Here is a 21,341-nt window from a genome sequence, read left to right on the forward strand (position 1 = left end):
GTACCAGTCAAAGGTTTGGACACACCTTCTCATTCAATGGTTTTTCTTTATTTCTTATTATTTTCTACATTGTACATTAATATTGAAGACATCAAAACTATGAAGGAACACATATGGAATTATGTAGTAAACAAAAAAGTGTTAAACAAACCAGAATATGGTTTATATTTTAGATTCTTCAAAGTAGCCACCTTTTGCTTTCATGACAGCTTTGCACACTCTTGGCAAGGTGTGTCCAAACTTTTGACTGGTACTGTATATATATATATATTTTTTTTTAAATTATTTTACCAAGTAAATTAAACATAACCTCATTTGCAGCAACGACCTGGGGAATAGTTGCAGGGACAGGAGAGGGCGTGAATGAGCCAGTTGATGAGGGACAGGTCAGGACACAGGTGCTAACAGGTGCTAACAGGTGCTAACGGGCCTACTCTGTGATGAGTCCCATTGGGTTCTTAACGACTCGGGAGTCAGGACCTTGGTTTAACATCTCAGCCGAAGGACGGCAACCTCTGCAGGGCAGTGTCCCATTCACTGGCCTGGGGCGTTGAGGGTCCTCGAAACCACAGGAAGGGGTGCCATCTATTGGTCCCCCAACACCACTTCCACCAGTCTGTTTTGACAAGGACGGACCGAGGCCTACCCTGTGTAGCTTCCCAGAGCAGCCAGCAGAGGGATGCAGGGTGGTGTAGCTGCTGGCTGAGTGAATTAGAATAAGTGAGTTGTAATAAGTGAATGACCCTTGGTGATGAATGTGATATACAGTAGTAGCCATCTATTATTTCATCCTTTGCCCCAATCAATGTTAGTTAAGTAAGGGTCTGGAGTGGGGGCCCCCCCTCTGTCCCTGGGGGTCGAGCCAGAAAGGGAGACAAGTTATGGAAAGAGCAGAAAACTGCAAACAATCCCAGAGAATCAACCTCAGTCATAAACATAGATGCCTTCAAATCTTCCTGGTGTCCTCTGCAGCCTGGCTGTTAAAAGGTCTGGTGACAGTTACAGGGGTGTGATCTCTGCGTCTCTGCAGCCCCACACTGTCCTTGTCAACCCACTACAACATGCTTCTCTTCTAATAGCAGCTTCCCATTAGCATTAATAAAGTGTGTGTGTGTGTGTATGTGTGTTTGTGTGTGTGTGTGTGTGTGTGTGTATGTGCGGGGGGGAGGAGATCTTGCATGCGATCTGCTCATCAAAAATGCATACAGCTGTATCTCTGCCAGTGGAGGCTGGTGGAGGTAGACATCGGAGGACAGGCTCATTGTAATGCATGGAATGGACTGAGGAATGGTATCAAACACACGTGTGGAATGAGGAATGGGATCAAACACACATTCCATTCCATGCATTACAATGAGCCCGTCCTCCGATTTCTACCTCCACCAGCCTCCCCTGATCTCTGCCCTCCACTCTCTGTGTTGTTTTTCCCCTTCGCTGACCCTGGGTCGTGCATGTCTGTGTATGTGTGTGTGTGTGTGTGTGTGTGTGTGTGTGTGTGTGTGTGTGTGCGTGCGTGCGTGCGTGTGTGTGTGTCTCACATTTGCATTTGCAGATGCATTTCTCTGGTTCTGCTGCTGTCTGCCTCGCCTGCTTCAACACATCACACACCAGACGTTCAACATGCAGAAATAACAGCACAGAGCATTTCCATTATGAACATATTAATAACAGCCCCATCTGTCTCCTGTGACATTGCAATGAGTAATGCCATAGGTTGGTGGGGGGTGGTGGTGGAGGGGGGGTGGGGGGGGGGGCGGTGACCTTGTCCCCAGGCTATTGTGCAAAGAGCATTTGAGCAAAAGGTCTAGAGAACAAGATTAAAAGGTAAATAAGAAAAAGAAATTGAGGGAGACCTTGGACACACACACACATTAGGGATGTAAACTGGTTTCACAACATACCAGAAATACACCAAGATCCTAAACGGCTGTGTTGTATCTGGAGCTGAGGCAGTGGTCAGTGTGTCTGGATCCTGACTGAGGTCCAGAGGAGCCGGGATCCTGATCTCAGCCACCGGGGGCAGTAAAGAGCCTTTGTTTCTGTGTTACCGTAGAAACAGAGATATGCAGCAGGGGAGATCAGTGGGTGAGGAGAAAGTTTTCAAAGTTGGTAGAAACACAAGAAACACAAGCTGAAGATCATAACATCATAACATCATAACATCTGACATGGATTTGGAGGACTATTTCCGGAAGGTGTTTGAGGAACAACTCTTAATGTGAGTATGTGTGTGTGTGTGTGTGTGTGTGTGTGTGTGTGTGTGTGTGTGTGTGTGTGTGTGTGTGTGTGATTTGTGTGTGATTTGTGTGTGATGCGTGTGTGATTTGTGTGTGATGCGTGTGTGATTTGTGTGTGATTTGTGTGTGATGTGTGTGTGTGTGTGTGTGTGTGATTTGTGTGTGATGCGTGTTTGTAAGTGAGCTGGTTTGTGTATCTGTGTGTGTGTTGGTAGCAAGGAGCCTGTGCAGGACAGAGGTCTGATGACAGGGGCCACACGCATGCTGGAGAAACAGAAAGAGATTGCTCTGGTGGACCAACAGCTCAGGACACACAGAGAGGTGACCGTTCTTCTACCATGAGGATGGATTTAGGATTTAGCAGTCGTTGTTCTTACTTCACATTAACCACGGATTACAGCAACACAGTGGACAACACACACTTTTAACAACATGGCCAAATTTAATACTGGTATAGAAATCATACCAGTGACAGATAATGTATCATCACTGAGCATATATTTAACCTTCCCATCTTGTTGAATTGAATTGGAGTTTAGTGAAAATAAACTACCTGATTCTCTGTCAAGGTATTCTGTTTTAAGCTGGGTATTCTCTCTGATATGTGTGTGTGTGTGTGTGTGTGTGTGTGTGTGTGTGTGTGTGTGTGTGTGTGTGTGTGTGTGTGTGTGTGCGCGTGTGTGTGTGGTGTGTGGTGTGTGGTGTGTGTGCGTGCGTGTGGTGTGTGTGTGTGTGGTGTGTGTGCGTGCGTGTGGTGTGTGTGTGTGGTGTGTGTGTGTGTGTGTGGTGTGTGTGTGTGCGGTGTGTGTGTGGTGTGTGGTGTGTGGTGTGTGTGTGTGTGTGTGTGTGTGTGTGTGTGTGTGTGTGTGTGTTACTGCAGGAGTTCAAGCTGAAGAGGGAGAGGTTGAGACAGCGTAGAGAGGAAGTGCTGACAAAGGAAGAGAAACTGAAGGAGTCTTTGCTCAAGTTTGACAAGTTCCTCAAAGTAGGTGGCTGATGACTCTACCTGCCCAGGACTAACACACTGGTTTTATACAGTAGATTATAGTAGTATATAAGATCTGTTGTTATACATTATATACAGTAGATCTGTTGTTATATATTATATATAGTAGATCTGTTGTTATATATCATATATAGTATACTGTTGTTATTGGATTTCATCAGGACATAAGTTGATGTTCAACCGCCTCCACCACCTCCCCAGGAGAACGATGCCAAGCGCAGTCGAGGTGTAAAGAAGGCAGAGAGAGAGAAGGAGGCCGTGCGTCAGAAGGAGGCGGAAATAGAGAGGCTGAGGGAGGAGTCTGCTGCTCTGGACGCCAGGAGGCAGAGGCTGAAGCGGAGGGTAGAGAGGAGCGCCCTCTACTGGACTTTCCTGGAGCAGGTCCTCAAACTGTCCAAGGTACTGCAGCTCGGAACTCAAGATAAACTTATTCTAAATCCATTTAAAGCATTTTGGGGAATTGGAAACTGTGGTCAGAATTAGGTAAATATTTTGTATTTGTGTGTGTGTGTGTGCGTGCGTGCGTGTGTGTGCATGTATGTGTGTGTGTGTGTGTGTGTGTGTGTGTGTGGCCCTGTGTTACAGTTTGAGGAGGTGTGGGAGTTGTTGGGTCGTTTTGAGACCCTGCTGGTGACCAAAGAACAGCTGGAGCAAAGAGGGAGCGAGGTGCAGGAGAAGGTAGACGGCCACCGGGGGGCGCTACAGAGATACACAGACCAGCAGAGCTGCCTGCTGCTCCACAACAACAACCTGCTGTCTCAACTACAGACACAGCTGGACCAGATACGCTCTAACATCCTCAGATGGGTATGAGACCTGATCACACAGACCTGATCACACAGACCTGATCATACAGACCTGATCATACAGACCTGATCACACAGACCTGATCATACAGACCTGATCACACAGACCTGATCACACAGACCAGATCATACAGACCTGATCACACAGACCTGATCACACAGACCAGATCATACAGACCTGATCACACAGACCTGATCACACAGACCTGATCACACAGACCTGATCAAACAGTCACAGAGCAGCCGCTAACAGCCCCTTCATCACACCATCACAGACTCTCAAATGAGCACTAGACTTGACCAATCACTCACAGACCGTTCTACTGACCAATCACTCACAGTCCGTTCTACTGACCAATCACTCACAGACCGTTCTACTGACCAATCACTCACAGACCGTTCTACTGACCAATCACTCACAGACCGTTCTACTGACCAATCACTCACAGACCGTTCTACTGACCAATCACTCACAGACCGTTCTACTGACCAATCACTCACAGACGTTCTACTGACCAATCACTCACAGACGTTCTACTGAACGTCCTTCTCTGGGGCTTCAGTCGCTATTTGATTTCTGCATTTCAAAGAGATTTTTTAGGTCTGATGTTTGATCTTGTTTAGGAGAGCATTTGGAACCACATCCAGACCACCGCGGCGAAGGAGACTCTCCTGTTGGGTCAGATCAAGGTCGTGACCCTCAACCTTTATCACATGACGGGTGGGGAGACTGGGCAGGAAGAGGGGGTGGCCATTGAAGACACCGAGACACAGCTGGAGAAGGTTAGTGATGCCGCAGTAATGTCACAGTATGGTGCCATTCATGGCCTGGTTACGACTCTGTCTCTGCTTCAGTCAGCTCTGTTTGTATGGTCATGGCTAAAACAGAAACAGAGAGCCAGCTAATACCTATAGCATGCATGGACAGACACACTCCCCAGCTACTATGAGAACTCTGTGGTCTCCTCTGCAGATCCAGCTCTTCATAAAGGACCAGTCTGCCATAGTGAATGACATCAGACCCCTGAAGTCTACTTCTAAACCAAGCCCCGGAGGAGAGAGCTGAAACCATACGGACAGCCGCTCCAGTGGACAGAGGAGACTGTAGAGTTTACTGTTAGGGGAGAAGTTGATGCTTCACTTGTTTATTTTCATGCAGATCTGTTTTGCAGCTGTTTCTCTAAAATAAGGAACATAATAATTCTTACATTCCTTCCCCTGAAACAGGAAGGTCTGGTTGTCTAGCAAACGTGCCTTGACAACTACAGAATAAAACCTCTGCCATCTTGTGGTGAACAGAAGAACATGTCAAATACATCTGGAGTGCCAAGCTTTTGCTGCACAATGCCAATGATCTGTTATTCTGACAATGTCAAGTTTTGCATAGCCTAATATTGATACAACATTGCATAGTCCTTCATTCATTTGTTAATAACTGTTGATTTGATCATTACCAATAAATATTGGTTAAATGAGGTTAAAAATGTCTACATTCTATGACCCTTTGGCAGTGCTTTTATACAAACAGACAAACAAACAAAAATCAAACAAAACTAACCAGAAATGTATCAGTGCAGTATCATTGTATTTAATGGAATAAACTCTGACATCTAAACTCTGACACATACAAAAAAGTGTAAAATGTGTTTTGAAAGCTGCCACTTTCTCTCACACGAGAGAACAATGTACAGTTGAGTGGCAGGCCGAGTGGTCCACAATAGCAGAGGGGTTCTCACCAGACCAGAAGGCTTTATTTACCTTTCTTGCCTTTGCCCTTCTTGCCCTTCTTAGCCTTGCCCTTGCCCCTCATGGCCTTGCGTACATGGTGGCCCCTCCACAGGGCCTGGATCAGCGTGGCAGCCTTGTTCCTCAGAACCAGCTCCTTCTTCTCCTCCTCCCTCCTCTCCTCAGCCAGGCGCTGCTCCTCCTGGATCTGACTGTATTCCAGCTCCAAGACAGCGTAGGCTTCCTCCAGCTCCCTCAGCTCCTCCTTCTCCTCCTCAAAGATGGCCGTCATTTCCTCCAGCTCCAACTGAGGAAGGTGTAGAGATGGAGGAACAGGGAGAGGAGAGATACAGAGACAGAGAGAGACAATGAGAGATGGACAGAGACAGTTTTTCTGAACATCAGTAATAGCATGTGTTTCCTCTGGTTGACTGCTGCCACTCAGAGGAGGTTACAAACATGTCCTGGTTCATTACTGAGACTCTACCTGTTTCTCTCCCATTTCCGCATCATACTTCTGGATCCAGTTCTCTATCTCCGTCTCCACCTTGTACTTTTTCTGCCAGAGGGGAGGAGGACAAGAACACTTTAGATTGTCTCTCTTTGTGTGTGGGATTCTACCACACACACACACACACACACACACACACACACACACACACACACAAGCTGCTAAAATGAAGATAACAAGCTGGAATTGCAATAGAGGGTCAGGGTTAGTGTTACTGAGTGGATACTCTGTAGGTCTAGGCCTGTTTGTTCAGGAGTCTATGTGGTCAGGGTTAAACCTGTCACCTTGCGGAGTGTGGTCTCTCCCTCTCGGTTTTCAGCTATTAGGTTGTTGAGCTGAACTTTCATCTGGTTGGCCTCTTGCTTCATGCGGGTCTGCCTCCCCTCAGAGGTCTTGGTGTCTGATTGGCTTTGCTTGTCTGCATCCTGCTGCGTTCGCAAGACAAAGTCCTCTGAGATCTTCTCCATCTGGTGCAGAGAGCTCTTCAACTTCCTGATCACCTCATTCTTCTTAGAAATCTGAGAGAGGGGAGACCGAAGGACCAGAGTCATCATTAGCAGATATATAATTGAGATTTAAGTATCGATGGCTTGCAGGATCTAGAGTAGACATGTCAAACATGGACATTGATTGTCTTTGAGACACTTCTGAAGCAGGACAACAACTGTTAAACTTTGCAACTGTGATCCTCTTGTCTCAAAACCTCCTTTATGAAAACCTCTGAGCTGTATTCTCACAGGAAGCATATTCTTGACAAACCAGAGCCATCATCAGCTATGCCAAATGACTAGACTGAGAAGGGTTAATAGCGAGTCACCTCTGCATCTCTGTCCCTGATGGCGGCCGCCACCTCCATTTCCAGCGTAGCTACCAGCTCCATGTTGTTGCCATGGCGCAGAGACACCTCTTGCATGTAGCAGCTCCGCTCCCGCTCCTCGGCCGGGCTGGTCAGCAGCTTCTCCAGCAGGACCCCCTGAAGCTCCTTCAGCCCCCCCACTACACCTTGCAGTCCCTCACTCACCTCTCTCAGACAGCCCTCCCCCCTCTCCGCCTCCCCCCTCAGTGCGCGGGCAGCAGACGGATGAGTCTGCAGCAACCGCAACACGTTCCGCGTGGAGCCCTGGATGGCCCTCTCCAGCTGAGCCCTGTCCCTCTCCCTCACCTCTGCCTCCCCCTCCTCCCCCTCGGCCGGCCTTGGCCCCAGGCCCTCTAGCTTCCCCCCCAGGCATTGGTGCTCCCTCAGGGCCCCAGTCAGTTCCTCGCCCAGTCCCCCAGACAGCTCCCCCAGGTGTGCCATCACAGCCGGCAGCAGGGCCACTGTCTCCACCCGGTCAATGCAGTCATCCAGCACCCCTGCAATGCGCTGCGTCTCCAGGGACGAGAGCTTCTTCCGCGAGGGGTCCAGGATCTTCAGGGAGTCCTCCCGGAGCACCTTGGCCCTGGGCTGGGGACTGGGGAACAGCATCTGGGGGCTGACATTCTCCGGGGTCAAGGTGGCCATCTCTGCAAACATGTTAGACAGACAGAGGAAAAGGGAGAAGATGAATTTAATTTGATGAACACATTATTTCACATCATGCCATAATGAAGATGTGTGGCATGTTATCACTCAGGTCCAGTCACACAAACAAATGTCAACAAGACAGTCATTGTCTTTTCATTCAGAATTATTCACTGATTTCACGCTAGCCTATTTCATCTTTGCAAAGAGGAAATGAAGATATTGTGACTGGTAGCTTGAACCTGGCTGTCACAGTGTGGTACAGTACAGAAGTAAATATTGACTTTGAAGTAAACTCCACAGCTGAGTGTCCTCTGTGAACGGACCAGTACCTGGTTGATCTGGTCGGGATCAGCAGGAACTTCTTCAGGTCGTGTTGTTGAAAGTTGACATGTTGGTTGCTAAGAGACCGATACACGCCAGGTACAGCAGTAACGCGTAGGACATCTCCTTGATGAATATTCATATGTGTTAGTTACAGCATCAAATCCAGCCACAAAACAATGTACAAATATAGACACATTTTCAATGATTTATTCAATGTTTATATTTTGATCAAGCGCTTTTATTTTGAAGTTGTCGCTAAGCCGGAAGTAGTGTTGAGACAGGTTGTTGAGTAGCAGGCTAGCAGCGCCGTCTTTCACCACTGAGACATGCAGTAACCTGCAACATGTCAGAGTACCCTGCTTTACACAACCTCCCACTAACCTGTCAACTCAAACAAACTTAACGAGAGGTAGACAAATAACGTGTAACTTGTCAGCGAGCAACCAGGAGTTTATCGCTAGCTAGCCGTTAGCTGGTTGATGGACAGCAGCTAGCTTGGTCTTTGGCCAATGATGTAAACTCAAGACCAACATGCGCATCATCAATAACACAGCCGCTCTCCCGCTCCAAACAACAAAGTTACCACTTCAATAATGCTAACCCATAACTACCTAGTAGCTGGCTAGCTAGCTAACTAAGTACGTTTCTGGATCGTCAGTGTCGGAGATAACGAACGTTACGTTATCGGTATGCTAACTAGCTAGCATGCTAACAGTGTCTGGGTGGTTTTAGCATAGCAGCTGCTCCTCCGTAAACCAAGGCGAAGGGGCTAACGCTAGCTAGCCTAGGGGGACTTTATTTGCTAGGATTCTTGGAAGTGTTTAGTTTGGATTGGATTGCCTCTCTCCCCGGGAGAATGGAGGCAAATGATGACGACGTGCCTCTCATCCTGACCTGGGACGACGCGAACAGCGGCTTGCTGAGCGAGGAGACGGAGACGGAGAGGGAGACGGAGCGGGGAGACGAGAGTAAGTTTCTGTTGACACCAGATCCAACATCGCATTACTTTGCTTGCTATGACAGCAGTCTTCAGCCTTACAGTGAGGGGCTGCATCCCTTTACCATGACAATACGACCCACAATAAAATCCTCTTTCATGCAGTTTTGATGAATGTATGTCCTGGTATATCTTTTTCCCCCCGTGATAAATGAGGTCCTCCATTAGCTGAGTGCTGAGTAACGTTTATCTAACAGTTGACGTGTGTCAAAGTCGATGTTCGTTTGGGACCTGATTAAACATAGCAAATTCATTTAGGCGATGTTTTGCTGACACTGGCTGGGATAGGTTCAGTCAACACCCCACGACTGATGACCCTTTTCAAATTGAAGCACAGGGAACCAAGCAAGGATGAGCCGAGTTTCCTAATCGTTGAAGTGCAATTCATTACCTAGTTCAGAATTTTGGATGGGTCACTATAGCCTATGGGTAAATAATATGACAAAGTGAAATCAACTCAACTAACTGGATTCCGACTTCAGAGAATGCTGCATAATGGTTGCATGACATGAACATGGGAAACAGCACCAGTCCCTCAACTGCCGTTCTATAGAACCAGTGCTATAGAATGTCATAACTCATAAATCAAAGAGAGTAACACAAATGTAACAATACGATACAGATATATTCAATAGGTTTGAGTTTGTAGCCATTCCGTCCACACTTACCATGGATGCTCATTTGGGCGCTGAGAGAGGTGATGTGTTTTGAGGTTCAGTTGTTTGCCATCAGCCCTCAGGCAAAGGCAGTGCTGCCACTTTAAAAACCGAAATAAGAGAGGTGTCCCCCGACCCTGAGATCACGTGTGTGTGTGTGTCCACTCCAGTAATCCCGCAGCCTTTGTACCTCTCACACACACACTCTGCAAACTACCTCTCACACATACGTTGGAAACTGCAGCCTCAGCAGTGTGTGTGTGAGTGGCCCCCATGCTCTGGGGCAGTGTGTATGTGTGTGTGTGTCTCTGCAGCCCCTGACCCTGTTTGTGGGACGGAGTGTGTGTGTTTTAGCTCTCGGTTTTTCCTGCTCTGGAAGTGAACAGGAAGAGGAGAGCTGTTTTCCTGGGAGTGGTGGCTTCCCTGATGGAAGGGTAGAGAAGAGAGCTCCTGCTTGCTGTGGTAGGAGTTTGCTGGAGAGAGGGGGAAGTGTGAACGTGGCCACCGGAGACAGAAGCCCTCAGTCAGAGGACACAGCTCACTCTACACTCTCCCAGGCTGGAGGGGACTCAGGACATGATCAAGGTGCTGGGTTTGGGTATGCTGCTATCGTGATTCTGTGGAAGGACCCCCCTGTGGAGGACAGATCATTTCTGTAGTATTTCTATTATATTTGGAAGGACTACACAGTACAGCCCAGGACTGTCCAGTGTGCATGTATGTTCGTGTCTGTGCCCTGGGGAAGAGCAGGCACTGGGCTTGACCTCCCCATGTTGTTGACGGGGAGCTCATAACACTGAACGTTTGATTGTTCTCAAACAAATGAGGGGCTGGGATTGTACACAGCAGATACAGGCCGCTCTGCTGTCACGGCAACGCTAGAGGCCTCAGCCTGCGGACCCTCAGCAGGACTATCGGTGAACTGGAGTTTGGTCTTTCCACCACAGCAGACGGAACACACACTGCTGAGCTGAGTTTACCTCAGCCTTCTACTGACCGGAGTCTGATATCTACTACTCTGATCTCTATTACCCTGATCTCTTTTGCTCTGATCTCTACTCTGGTTTCTACTATTTGGGTCTCTGGTTTCTCCTGGTCTGGTCTCTTCTCCTGATCTCTACTCCTCTGGTCTCTACTCTGAGCAGTCACACACAGGGACATGAGACATGTGGTTGTGAGAGGGCCCAGACACAGCCACACAGGTCTGAGAGAGGCACTCGCACTTGAGACAGACAGTCAGTAGACACGCTGACTGATTCACTGATTCTCGTCCAGAGTGCCTGCCAAAGATGGTGGGGAGACAGCAGAGAGAAGAACACCTTTAATTTCTGTGATTTGTGGGGGGAAAATTCTGCTAATTATTTTTAAAACTCTGATCTAAGTTAATGTAAAAGTGTGTTTTTAATGTAACTTTAGCATGTTTAATTATGGATTTTAATTGAGTGAAATGATAAGGTAGGTGTTGCCATTACTGTAGTGAGGTTAGTTAATTATGGATTGTGTTCATCATTGTGTCAAAGACTGAAGTTATATTGAAAGTGTTTTGGATAATTAGTTAAGCCCTGTAGCTGGTACCGTTTTTTCATTGGTCTGTCTGTCAGATTCAACCACCAACATTGACCATAGACACTAAGGTGTCACTCTCCATTTTCCCCCACGAAAGCCAAACAACCAGACATCAGTCACTTCTAGTGAAGGAGTCTCTTTGGTCTTTCTGTCACATGAGTTTGCCTGTGGCTGCTTTGCACAACCAGACATCCTCACATCCTGTCTAGAGCAGGAAGGATACTTCTCAGGCAGAGTGGCGTCTTTGCTGAAGAGGGTAGTCGGAAAAAGAAAAGCTACACACACACACACACACAAGCACACACATGCACACGCACACACAAATGCAATAAAAAGCACAGGGTTCATAGTTCAAACTCCACTGTGCAGAGAGAGAGGGAACTGTGACTCCAGTGAAAGAGTGACAGTGCAGCTTGTCTGCCGGTCTGTGGAAAGCTTTCTCTGACCATTGTGACTATTCTAGTCACAGCAGCTGTGGTTCCTCTGTCCTGCGGTTGCCATGAGAGACGCGGTCATGTGGACTGTTGTTCACACCAGCTCTTAGTGTGCTCTTAACACTTGTGCATGTGTACGGGTCGCTGTGGAAGCCCCGCCTCTCAGTGACCATATCAGCGTTTCTCTGACGTGTGTTTTTGTGTGGAGTGGCATGTTAGCGTGTGTGTGTCCCTGGAGGTGTGTGGACGTTGGTGCTGTGGACTGTGAATGACACACACTGCTGTAGCAGACCCTAGGGATCTCCACATACAAACTGGTACACAAACACACACACACACACACACCTGGACGTCAACAGAACCATGGAGTGCTCGTCCGTGCAGGCGGAAACAGCTGGTATCTATGACAACCTGACCCTGGAGGAGAACCCAGTCATAATCTCCTCGTACATCCTGGAGCAAGAGCTAGACTGTCTGGGTATGTGTGGAGGTGTCTGGGAAGGAGTTGGGAGATATTCTGCACTTGTGGGATATGGGTCTGCACTTCTGTGTTCTTCAGCAGCTTCCTCTCAGCTGACACACCTGCTTCTCTTGTTCACCAGATGGAGGAGGGGGTTATGATATAGTGAATAACGCAGTCATTCCAACGCCGGGGCCACAGAACCACAGATCCCAGCATGCCTCGCTGCAGCACAGCTGGGAGATGAACTACCAAGAGGCAGCTATCTACCTACAGGTATCACCAACACACACTTACACACACTCACACACACTTACACACACACGCTGGGATTCTGAAATGTTTTCTATTGCATTACTGTGTACTTTTAACCCGGTATTTCCATAGTAACATAGTACTTGCGTAGTTATGACCTAATCACTACTGTAATATAGTAATGTGATATATGCCTTTTAGCAGACAAGTTTATCCATAGCAACACTCAATGATTGAATGCAGGTTTTGTATATAGGGTCCCAGTGGGAATCGAAATATGTTCTTAGGGCATTTCTGCTTTATTGGGATAGAGACAGTAGAGATTGACAGGAAGGATGGGAGAGAGAGAGGAGGGATGAAATGCAGGATATGTCGAGGGTCGGAATGGAACCAGGAACCTTGTGGTTATGTGGTCTGCACATTAGTGTGGTACGCCACGAAGCCCCCCGATCCCACAGTCTAAGCAGAACAAGCGGCATGCTAACATCAACTCATCCACACAGGACTATTTGTGACTCATTGAAACAAGCACTGTGTTGTAACATTTGTTACCAGGTACTTTCAAATTGTACCTGCATGAAGAGGTAGTTGATGCAGTCATGTGATGGTTCATAAACTTGTTTGAGCAGTGTCTATAAAACCTCAACCTTGTACCTGTTAAGTGGATACCTGCTGCTCAGCTGACTGTTACACAACTGGAGATGTTTTGGATGACTATTTTAAAATGTGTGTCATTACTCAGATAAAAAGATAATGTGTTGTCTGTTGCGTGTGCGTGTGCGTGTGCACCTGTGGTTCGTAGGAAGGAGAGAACAACGATAAGTTCTTCACACACCCACGGAACCCCAAGGCCTTGGCAGCTTACCTGTTTGCCCACAACCACCTGTTCTACATGATGGAGCTCCTAACAAGCCTGCTGCTGATGGTGCTGTCTCTGTGTGAGGCTCCTGCTGTGCCATCACTACGCCTAGATGTCTACGTACGTACACACACACACACACACACACACACACACACACACACACACACACACACACACACACACACACAGATAAAGTTCCTAGAGGTTTGAAGGTGTGTGTGTGTGTGTTCTCTGCAGGTCCATGCCACTCTGGAGCTGCTGGCGTTGGTCATGGTGGCGTTTGAACTGTGTATGAAGGTGCGCTGGCTCGGTTTCCACACCTTCATACGACACAAGAGGACCATGGTGAAGGTAAACACACACACACACACACACACACACACTCACTCACACACACACACACTCACTCACTCACTCACTCACTCACTCACTCACTCACTCACTCACTCACTCACTCACTCACTCACTCACTCCCTCCCTCCCTCCCTCCCTCCCTCCCTCCCTCACTCACTCACTCACTCACTCACTCACTCACTCACTCACTCACTCACTCACTCACTCACTCACTCACTCACTCACTCACTCACTCACTCACTCACTCACTCACTCACTAGTAGAAGTCTGCTGTAGTTTCACCATCTCACTTGACTGGAAGCAGGTTCTCTACTGTTCTAAATGCTCTCTCCTCTGTGTGTGTGTGTGTGTGTGCGTGCGTAGACGTGTGTGTTGCTGCTTCAATTTGTGGAGGCGATTGTGGTTCTGATCCGGCAGACGTCTCACCTGCGGGTGACCAGGGCTCTCAGACCTATATTCCTGGTAGACTGCAGATACTGTGGTGCTGTTCGCAGGTACACACACACACACCCACACACACCCACACACACACACAGACACCCACACACACACACACACACACACCCACACACACACACACACACACCCACACACACAGACACACACACACACACACACACCCACACACACACACACACACACACAAACATCGGATAGCCAGAACCTCATGTCATTGTCGGATTGTTCCTCTCCTCCAATCAGGAACCTACGTCAGATCTTCCAGTCCCTCCCCCCCTTCATCGACATTCTTTTGCTGCTACTCTTCTTCATGGTCATCTTTGCTATCCTGGGTGAGACACACACACACACACACACACACACACACACACACACACACATCACATGCTCAGTTAGCCTTAGAGGGAGATACCCCCCCCCCCAGAAATGTTTTGTTGTTAAGTACGTTATGTGAAACGTTATGTGAAACGTTATGTGAAACAATATTATATCTTCTAATATGGGTTGTCTTCCTACAGGCTTCTGTCTGTTCTCCCCAAACACTTCTGACCCGGTAAGTGGCTCAGACAGCCTGACTGACATTAACTGGATTTGGTGTGTATCACTATTGGCTGCTCTGGTGCTAACTGGGTGGTCTATTCTAGTGCTCTATTTCTCTTCTGGGTGGTCTGGTGGTCTGGTGGTCTTCTGGTCTTCTGACGTTTGTTCTGTCTGTTTTTCTCTCAGTACTTTAACACCCTGGAGAACAGCATCGTCAGTCTGTTTGTGCTCCTGACCACAGCAAAGTACGAACACACCACTGACACACCTTTACACACACACACACACACACACACACACACACACACACACACACCTCAACCAACCTAAACACACCTTTACACACACACACACACACACACACACACACACACACACACACACACACACACACACACACACACCTCAACCAACCTAAACACACCTTTACACACACACACACACACACACACACACACACACACACCTCCTCACTCTGTCTAGTTTCCATTAGCTGTTGAGATGAAGAGTGTGTTTTGTTTTTGGTAGTTTCCCTGACGTGATGATGCCGGCGTACTCCAGGAACCGGTGGTCCTGTGTCTTCTTCATCGTTTACCTCTCTATAGAGCTCTACTTCATCATGAACCTGGTACACACACACACACACACACACACACACACTCTCTGACTGTAGGATGGGATTGTCCAGTCATGAAACCTTTGGGACTGATGTGTGAAATGTTGTTGCCACCTCTTGTCCTGTGACGTCCCTGCAGCTCCTGGCGGTGGTGTTTGACACGTTTAACGGTGTAGAGAAGATGAAGTTTAAATCTCTGCTGCTTCATAAACGCTCTGCTATCGACCACGCCTTCCAACTACTCGTCAGCCGACAGGTACACACACACACACACACACACACACACACACACTTCCACTCCCACTCCCTGCAGTATGGATTGTGGTGTCGTTGTCTCCCCAGAGGCCGATGGGTGTGTCTCTGAAGCAGTTTGATGGCCTTATGCGTTTCTACAGACCTCGTATGTCCGCTAGAGACCGTTTCCTCACTTACAAAGCCCTTAACACCGCAGGGGACCCTATGCTCAGGTAACGCACGCACGCACGCTTTGGGGACCAATCCAGCAGTTATCTGTGTACACACAGTCTAAGTCTTAACGTAGTCAGATCTGTTCTTCTCTTGCAGTCTGGAGGACTTCTATAAGTTCTATGAGGTCATCGGCCTGAAATGGAAGGTAAGCTTCCTTTATGTCCATCTTTCCTGCGTGTATGTACTATAACCATAGTCTATAGTCTATACCCTCAGTGTGGATGTACTATAACCATAGTCTATGGTGTATACCCTCAGTGTGGATGTACTATAACCATAGTCTATAGTCTATACCCTCACTGTGGATGTGTGTGTTGCAGGCACGGCGGAGTGGGGAACACTGGTTTGATGATCTTCCACACACCACCTTCCTCATCTTCAAAGGCAAGTTGTCATATTGGTTTTTATTCCACTGTTCTCCTGTTCCTCCTCTGCTGAGCCTCTGATCCCTCCGCTCATCTTCCTAACAGGCATCAACCTGCTGGTGAAGTCCAAGGCCTTTCAGTACTCCATGTGTGAGTGGTTTCATCCTTCCATGGTGGTTCAGAGACGCTTTGTGGTGGTCCTCATTCAGGATGTAGGAAGCCCTCAACCTCCTCTCTTCTCCCTGCAGATGTTGTGGTTGCTGTCAATGGTGTATGGATCCTAGTAGAGACCTACATGCTGAACAGTAAGACCCTCTTAGTCACACACACACACACTCTGTTATTATGTATATTTCATCCCTAACCCTTGCCCCCCCCCCCCCCCCCCCCCCCCCCAGGTGGATTCTCCTGGTCCAGATTCGTCCCTGGAGTTACATTGTCTTCCTCACTAGTAAGTACACACACACACACACACACACACACACACACACACACACACACACAGAGTTAAATGGTTATCTCAAGGACGCAAAGCAGCTGAAATAGCTTCTCTCTCTCTGTCTCTCTCTCTCTCTGTCTCTCTCTCTCTCTGTCTCTCTCTCTCTCTCTGTCTCTCTCTCTGTCTCTCTCTCTCTCTGTCTCTTCTCTCTCTCTGTCTCTCTCTGTCTCTCTCTCTGTCTCTCTCTCTGTCTCTCTCTCTCTCTCTGTCTCTCTCTGTCTCTCTCTCTCTCTCTCTCTCTGTCTCTCTCTGTCTCTCTCTCTCCTCTCTCTGTCTCTCTCTCTCTCTCTGTCTCTCTCTCTGTCTCTCTCTCTCTCTGTCTCTCTCTCTCTCTGTCTCTCTCTGTCTCTCTCTCTGTCTCTCTCTCTCTCTCTCTCTCTGTCTCTCTCTGTCTCTCTCTCTCTCTCTCTCTCTGTCTCTCTCTGTCTCTCTCTCTCTCTCTGTCTCTCTCTCTCTCTCTCTCTCTCTGTCTCTCTCTGTCTCTCTCTCTCTCTCTCTCTCTGTCTCTCTCTCTCTCTCTCTCTCTCTGTCTCTCTCTCTCTCTCTCTCTCTGTCTCTCTCTCTCTCTCTCTCTCTCTCTCTCTCTGTCTCTCTCTCTGTCTCTCTCTCTAGTCTATGGTGTGGAGGTATTGCTGAAGATCACAGGCTTTGGGCCGATGGCCTACTTCAGCTCTGGCTGGAACCTGTAAGTACTGACCCCAGCCCTTCCCATGGCCTCTTCTCAAGGAACATACATAAGGAGCTCTACCTGTGAATGACTGCAGTGTCATTCATGTCTCTGTGTTCGTCTGAGCAGGTTTGACTTCTCAGTGACAGTGTTTGCCTTTCTGGGATTGATTGCCCTGGCCTTCGACATGGAACCTTTCTACTTCATTGTGGTGCTCAGACCGCTGCAGCTGCTAAGGTTGGTCAGAATGGAAGAACACTGTCTGTGAGGGTCAGAATGGAAGAACACTGTCTGTGAGGGTCAGAATGGAAGAACACTGTCTGTGAGGGCTCTTCTTGACGTGTGTATGTAGAAGTGTTGGTGTGTGTTGTTTGTATATATTCATATGCATGTGGAGCACCATTATCTCTAAATATGCATCCTCTCTCTCTGTCTCTCTCTCTCTCTCTCTCTCTCTCTCTCTGTCTCTCTCTCCCTCTCTCTCTCTCCCTCTCTCTCTCTCTCTCTCTGTCTCCCTCTCCCTGTCTGTCTCCCTGTCTCTCTCTCTCTCTCTCTCTCTCTCTCTCTGTCTCTCTCTCCCTCTCTCTCTCTCCCTCTCTCTCTGTCTCTCTCTCCCTCTCTCTCTCTCTCCCTCTCTCTCTCTCCCTCCCTGTCTCCCTCTCTCTCTGTCTCTCTCTCTCCCTGTCTCCCTCTTTCTCTCTGTTTCTCTCTCTGTCTGTCTCTCTCTCTCTCTGTCTCCCTCTCTCTCTCTCTCTCAGGTTGTTTAAGATAAAGCAGAGATATCGTAACGTGTTAGACACCATGTTTGAGCTCTTCCCCAGGATGGCCAGGTAACACCTATCCCTGACCCCTGACCCTACACCACACCTACGCTCTGTTGATCATCTTCCAATCATCTTGTGTGTCTTTAGGAATGACTGAGTGTGTGTGTGTGTGTGTGTGTGTGTTTGCAGTCTCGGGCTGACGTTGATCATCTTCTACTACTCCTTTGCTATCGTGGGGATGGAGTTCTTCGCTGATGTCATCTTCCCCAACTGCTGCAAGTGAGTCTGTCCACACGTCACAAAGCCTTTGGTATTTGGCCTGTGAATAACAAAAACAAAAAACACAATCGTCACTGTCCAACTGTCTCACTTATCTGTACTATGTCACTTATTGTCTTGTCCTTATTTCATTGCACTACTGCGTATTTGTATTATTTGTATTTTGTATGCTGCATTGTCATGGAACCGAGCCAAAGAATGTTCCTCCTGCACTCCTGTTTGAGACGTAACAATAAACTTGAAAACTTGAAACTGTGTATCCCCACCGCTGACCTCCCTCTGACCCCCAGCACCAGCACGGTGGCAGACTCCTACAGACAGCTCAACGTGACGGTGGGGAACCGGACGGTGCTGGAGGAAGGATACTACTATCTCAACAACTTCAACAACATCCTCAGCAGCTTTGGTAAGACCCCGGACCACCACACCTGAGTCAAACACAGGAAACCGGATTTAAATGCTGCTTTATCCAGCAAGCAAACAATAACAACCACGATATGGAATAAGAGCAACAAAACCTGTACATGTGCATAACTGAAACATTCTCCTACTATTCTCTCTCTCTCCCCCCCCCCCCCCTCTCTCTCTCTCTCTCTCCCCCTGTGTAGTGACCTTGTTTGAGCTGACTGTGGTTAACAACTGGTACATCACCATGGTAAATCATGTCATCTAGTGTACATACAGATATACTCCCTGCCACGCATGTCCAACCTTGTTACTGGTGTCTGGTTGGATGACTGCTATCCCCTCCCTCACAGGAAGGAGTGACTTCCATGACAACCCACTGGAGCCGTCTGTACTTCATGACCTTCTACATCGTTACCATGGTGAGGTGTGTGTGTGTGTGTGAGAGAGAGGGAGTGAGAGTGAGAGAGGGAGTGAGAGGTGTGTGCGTGTGCGTGTGCGTGTGCGTGTGCATACATAACCTAGTTTGTCTCTGTCCCTCCAGGTTGTGATGACCATCATCGTGGCGTTCATCCTGGATGCCTTTGTGTTTCGTATGAACTACAGCCGCAAGAACAGAGAACCAGTCGAGGACCCTGAGGGTAGGACGGACGGACAGACTGACTGGTCCTCTGACTGACTGGTCCTCTGACTGACTGGTCCTCTGACTGGCTGGCTGGCTGGCTGGCTGACTGACTGACTGGTCCTCTGACTGACTGGTCCTCTGACTGGCTGGCTGGCTGGCTGGCTGACTGACTGGTCCTCTGACTGGCTGACGGGCGGGCGGGCGGGCTGACTGACTGGTCCTCTGACTGACTGGTCCTCTGACTGGCTGGCTGGCTGGCTGGCTGACTGACTGGTCCTCTGACTGACTGACGGGCGGGCGGGCTGACTGACTGGTCCTCTGACTGGCTGGTCCTCTGACTGGCTGACGGGCGGGCGGGCTGACTGACTGGTCCTCTGACTGGCTGACGGGCGGGCGGGCTGACTGACTGACTGACTGACTGACTGACTGACTGACTGACTGACTGTGTAACAATGCAACATTGCTTAGCCTGTGTTTAAGGCATAGGTAAGTGTCAGAGTCTAAGGCGTGTGTGTGTGTGTGTGTGTGTGTGTGTGTGTGTGTGTGTGTGTGTGTGTATAGATGAGAACGGTATCGTGTTTGAAGCAGAGGTGAGTCGAGACGAAGCTTTGGCCACTCTGGAGCTGTATAAGCAGACCTGCCCTGGACTCTCCTCCCTCAACTCTATACAAGGAGTATTACTGGCCATGGACAGGAGTGGGGTGAGACCACACACACACACACACACACACACACACACACATTGCACTGCCTCAGCGCTTTACAGAGGGCTCAAAATCTGTTCTCTGAACTGGTCAAAAATAGTACATCTTTATCAAGTCACTGAAAGAGAAACACACTAAAATATCCTGTGTGTGCTGCAGCATTCATCCTTAGTGTACCTGGGTCGAAGGTCAAGGACCAAGAGTGATCTCAGCATGAAGATGTACGAGGAGGAGATCCAGGTGAGGCTCTGTTTCCATGGCAATAGGAACCATGACCGACATGGTCACGGTGAGGGTGTCTGAGGTGGAAAACGTGTTTTATTTGTGTGTGTTTGTTTGTTTGTAGGAGTGGTATGCAGAGTACTCCAGGGAGAACCTGCCCCAGTCAGACCAAAGCTTGGAGAGAGCGCTGGACAGCCCAGCCCCATCTAACCCCCCCCCAGAACCCCAACTCAACTCACAGCCAGGACCTCACTACATCAACTAACACACACACACACACACATCTGACAGGAGCCATCATGGTACAAACACAAAGAAGCCCAAATCACTCCATCTCTCTCCCCCAGTCCTCACCTCCCTCCCCCCACCATCTCTGCCATGTGGCCTTGTGGGTAAGGACTGAGGGGAGGGGGAGAGCAGGGACCACAGACTCACGCCTGCCTAGAGGGCTCACCTCAGACAGACAGACATTGCTGCTTAAGAGGCTGGATCCTGGAGCCCCCTACCCTGCCCTGCCCCGCCTCGCCCCCGGCGTATACTAAGGTATTTTGAGGCAGTGTGTTGGGACATCATGTTGATCATGTTCTCTCTTTTCTTACCTGATGCCCTGGTTTAACGGCTGATCTCAGTATAACCCCCCCACACACACACTCCCCTCAGCCCCCCCCCCAGATCCAGCCCTGTAACCCCCCAGCTACAGTATATCTCCTAACCAGTGTCTCAACAGACTGAAGAGAAGAAGACTTTACTTTTATAACTTGTTATTCTGTAAATGTATTATAATGTATTTGGTGTATTAAATAAGGAATCATTTTAATAAACTGTTCCCTTTGTCAAGTGCATGTTTGTACCGGTGCTGGAGTTGAGAAGTGAAAAGGTTGCCGACTAGGTTGAAGTGCTCAGTGTGTTGACCACCGTGCTCAGTGAGGTTCAGTGTGTTGACCACCGTGCTCAGAGAGGTTCAGTGTGTTGACCACCGTGCTCAGTGAGGTTCAGTGTGTTGACCACCGTGCTCAGTGAGGTTCAGTGTG

General features: G+C 48.5%; 3 protein-coding genes across 3 annotated transcripts; 2 read left to right on the forward strand and 1 right to left on the reverse strand.

Moving 5' to 3' along the window:
- Positions 1-2,165: 2,165 nt before the first annotated feature.
- Positions 2,166-5,115, forward strand: cfap73 (cilia and flagella associated protein 73; the record flags this gene model as incomplete). The annotated part of the gene is made up of 7 exons (XM_083674033.1): positions 2,166-2,218; positions 2,453-2,558; positions 3,118-3,222; positions 3,445-3,642; positions 3,829-4,050; positions 4,674-4,832; positions 5,023-5,115. Exons 1-7 carry the CDS (start codon positions 2,169-2,171, stop codon positions 5,113-5,115), a joined length of 933 nt encoding a protein of 310 aa, XP_083530159.1. The 5' UTR covers positions 2,166-2,168.
- A 362-nt stretch (positions 5,116-5,477) lies between these two features.
- drc10 (dynein regulatory complex subunit 10) lies at positions 5,478-9,048 on the reverse strand. Its single transcript, XM_083673025.1, has 6 exons — positions 9,008-9,048; positions 8,119-8,236; positions 7,103-7,788; positions 6,570-6,803; positions 6,262-6,333; positions 5,478-6,081 (listed from the first exon to the last, which is right to left on the reverse strand). The coding sequence occupies exons 3-6, from the start codon at positions 7,784-7,786 to the stop codon at positions 5,800-5,802; spliced, it is 1,272 nt and encodes a 423-aa protein (XP_083529151.1). The 5' UTR covers positions 7,787-7,788; positions 8,119-8,236; positions 9,008-9,048; the 3' UTR covers positions 5,478-5,799.
- On the forward strand, positions 8,259-21,136 carry tpcn1 (two pore segment channel 1). The gene is given in 28 exon segments (XM_083673024.1): positions 8,259-9,081; positions 12,369-12,502; positions 13,284-13,460; positions 13,581-13,694; positions 14,061-14,191; positions 14,400-14,488; positions 14,675-14,709; positions 14,883-14,941; positions 15,225-15,324; positions 15,452-15,568; positions 15,655-15,779; positions 15,877-15,925; positions 16,101-16,164; positions 16,251-16,295; positions 16,394-16,450; positions 16,544-16,564; positions 16,567-16,596; positions 17,257-17,329; positions 17,441-17,548; positions 18,070-18,141; positions 18,265-18,354; positions 18,645-18,760; positions 18,963-19,009; positions 19,113-19,181; positions 19,304-19,400; positions 19,946-20,085; positions 20,248-20,328; positions 20,435-21,136. Coding segments are annotated over 28 exon segments (2,493 nt in total). The 5' UTR covers positions 8,259-8,969; the 3' UTR covers positions 20,576-21,136.
- Positions 21,137-21,341: the final 205 nt, after the last annotated feature.

This window comes from Argentina silus (genome assembly GCF_951799395.1).
Source record: "Argentina silus genome assembly, chromosome: 7".
Lineage (NCBI taxonomy): Eukaryota > Metazoa > Chordata > Actinopteri > Argentiniformes > Argentinidae > Argentina > Argentina silus.

What these genes read in the sequence shown, in the direction of transcription:
- drc10 (XM_083673025.1), bottom strand. Translation starts at nt 7,786, where the DNA reads ATGGCCACCTTGACCCCGGAGAATGTCAGCCCCCAGATGCTGTTCCCC. An exon ending in TCAGGGACAGAGATGCAGAG is followed by an intron (nt 6,804 to 7,102) that starts GTGACTCGCTAT and finishes CCCCTCTCTCAG; the next exon opens with ATTTCTAAGAAGAATGAGGT. An exon ending in CGGAAATGGGAGAGAAACAG is followed by an intron (nt 6,082 to 6,261) that starts GTAGAGTCTCAG and finishes CACCTTCCTCAG; the next exon opens with TTGGAGCTGGAGGAAATGAC.